General features: G+C 34.6%; 1 protein-coding gene across 2 annotated transcripts in view; it reads left to right on the forward strand.

Annotated features, from left to right (window-relative positions):
- The window catches only part of LOC107018942 (receptor-like protein kinase HERK 1), a 3,452-nt gene extending 1,359 nt beyond the window's left edge, over nt 1–2,093 (forward strand). For both annotated transcript variants that reach the window (XM_015219539.2, XM_015219541.2), the window contains exon 3: nt 811–2,093. In XM_015219539.2, coding sequence (XP_015075025.1) covers nt 863–1,864 — 1,002 coding nt within the window. In that variant the 5' untranslated portion in view covers nt 811–862 and the 3' untranslated portion in view covers nt 1,865–2,093. The remainder of the gene's footprint in view (nt 1–810) is intronic.
- The last annotated feature ends 898 nt before the right edge of the window (nt 2,094–2,991 follow it).

Genomic DNA, 2,991 nt, shown 5'->3' on the forward strand with positions numbered 1-2,991 from the left:
CTTAGATTAAGAAAAATATTTATTATACATAATATAAAAATTTTATATAGATGAAAGAAATATCAGGGATAAAATAAATATTTTTAAGATAAATAAAAAAAATATGTGTTATTGTTAATTGAGGGATATTTTAAGGGATTTAATGCATTAGTACGCCTAAACCATTTTATAATAGAATAAATGCACCCTAAATGCGGATGTGTAGAGAGTGTGCACTCTTGAAGGCAAGTGAATAACAAAAGAATTGAATAAGATGTGTCGCTGTAATTTTGGTCATAATTTAGGGGATGCATGCTTGTGCCTTATCTCGCTTTTTAAAGCAAAATTGAGAGTGTAAATAATTTTCAACCATTAAATCTTACACATTAACTTAATTTATGCAATGTGTCCCAGTTGAAGTAAAAAATAGGAAAAATGAAGAGAAAATGGAAAGGATACAATGGTCTCACTCTACACATGCTGTAAATATACATATAAAAACATAGTTTCGTGGATAAGCTTGCGATCAAGCCGGCATTACAAGTAGTTCAAGTCCGTAACTTGCAAGTAGCCCATGAAGAAAACTTACAAGCAGGAAGAGGTGTCATGATGTGTCGTAGATGACGGACACATCATGGACTTCTCCTTTTAGCCAATAGCTTCTTTTGATCTATAAATATGAAGTCAGTTTCATTTGTATAAAAGGAGATGCACAATAACCTAAGTTGTACGGACTCTTCACTTTTGATGCCACACCCGTGCCAGTTGTTCTAGATTCCTCAATTAGTGTATTTATTTTTACTTGTGTATATGTTTTCAACTTTGCCACAGCTTGCCCAGTCAAAGACTAGATTCCTTTATCTATTAATGGTTGCACTCCACCATGAGAAGCAAGTATTCCAAGGAAACAACTTACATAAGTGATACTACGAGTTATCGCTTTCCTGTTGAAAGTAGTCGAATTTCTTTTGCAGCTTTGCAGGAAGCAACAAACAACTTTAATAGCAACTCTTTAATTGGATTGGGTGGCTTTGGGACAGTTTACAGGGGTGTTTTGTGTGATGGCACAAAAGTGGCATTGAAAAGGTGTAAGCTTGAGTCCTCACAAGGTATTGAAGAGTTCCAAACAGAAATTGAGATGCTCTCTCACTTCCGCCATCCCTATCTGGTTTCATTGATTGGATATTGTGATGAAAATAATGTGACGATTCTAATATTTAAGTATATGGAGAATGGGAGCCTCAGTAGCCATATGTATGGGTCATATCTACCGACTATGACCTGGGAGCAGAGACTGGAGATATGCATCGGGGCAGCCAGAGGTCTTCATTACCTTCGTAAGAATGCAGTTATACATCGTGATGTCAAGTCTGCAAATATATTGCTTGATGAGAATTTTGTTGCAAAAATTACTGATTTTGGAGTATCCAAGACTAGGACTGAGCTTGATCAAACCCATGTAAGCACAGTCGTGAAAGGAACTTTGGGCTACCTTGACCCTGAATATGTTATACGGGGAAAGCTGACAGAGAAATCTGATGTTTATTCTTTCGGTGTTGTGTTATTCGAAGTTCTTTGTGCTAGGCCTGCCATAGGTCATTATATTTCGAAGGGGATGGTGACTTTAGCTGCATGGGCAATGGATTCTCATAAGAAGGGACAGTTGGAACAAATCGTAGATCCCAATCTTGCAGCCAAAATAAGACCAGAGTCCCTCAGTAAGTTTGGAGAAACAGCGGTGAAATGCTTAGCTGATTCTGGTGTAGATAGGCCATCTATGGGTGATGTGCTGTGGAATCTCGAGTATGCACTTCATCTCCAAGAGCCTGTCATTCAAGATGATCCTGAAGAAAACAATACCATTCTTATTGGGGCAAATCAATGACACCGATTCTTGTGCTGCTCAAAACATCAAATTCCACTTAGGTTCATGAATCATATGAATATTTATTTTTTGTTTTTGTAACAATTTAGTTACCAAGTTCTGATTCTATATAGAAAGAAAAGAAAGCTAACTTTGAAAACATGCATTGCTCTATTTTCAGTAAGTTGTTAGAAAACAATTTCCATTATATACTATCATGTCAGTGAAAGGATTTTCAAAACATGGAAAAGTTTTGAGCCTCTGCGATACCTATATTGATCGAATTGTTGCTACATGCCACTATACAGAGAGTGCAGCTGCTGGAATTTTGAAGACTGTCGTGGAAGTCGTTCAGGTATAGTTTTCATCAACATTATACTATACACATTCGTCATATGACTGTCAAGTGCAGTTCCATCTACCAGATGATGAAATGATAGAACCTATGATCCGGATCAAAAAGTATGTGCTTTTCTGATTGTAATTCGGCCAGTAATCCTGACCGTGACCAACAGTATTGTAACTCTGTTGTTTTGATGATCCTCACAATCAACAAGACCTGGTCTCATGAGTCGTGCATGTTTGATGTTCCTAGGACAAATGGGGAACAACTGTAAAGCTGAGTCCGGAGCCTAAAGGGTATAAAATATTAACAAAAATTCCAAAACGGTATATAAAATTTTAACCAAAACGGCAAAATCGCTGGAACAACAGCGGCAGCGATTTTGCAAAATGTGAATTTTTTTTTCAAAAAGCAATTTTCAATTTTTTTAAAATATGGAAATTGCTGCCTAGGTAGCGATTTTCAAAAAAAAAAAATTTAATTATTTGAATTTAGAATTCTATTTGAACTCAAACATCATTTAAATTTAAATTCAATATAATATCATTTTTTTAGAAAGAAAATATTTTTGTTACCTTACTTATTCTTAATTTTTTTTTTAAAATAATGCATATTTTGTTATAAGCTATATATTTGAATTTCAAAAAAATATTTGAAAATCAATGAAATTTGTTTTTGAAGGAATATTGATTGTATTCAAGTGTTAACCTAATAAAGGAATCCTAATAGGACTAGGATTAAGGAGTACTAATCCTAATAGGACTAGGATTAGTACACAGTAAATACTAATATTATTTAATACTAT

Source organism: Solanum pennellii, chromosome 5, assembly GCF_001406875.1.
Source record: "Solanum pennellii chromosome 5, SPENNV200".
Classification (NCBI taxonomy): domain Eukaryota; kingdom Viridiplantae; phylum Streptophyta; class Magnoliopsida; order Solanales; family Solanaceae; genus Solanum; species Solanum pennellii.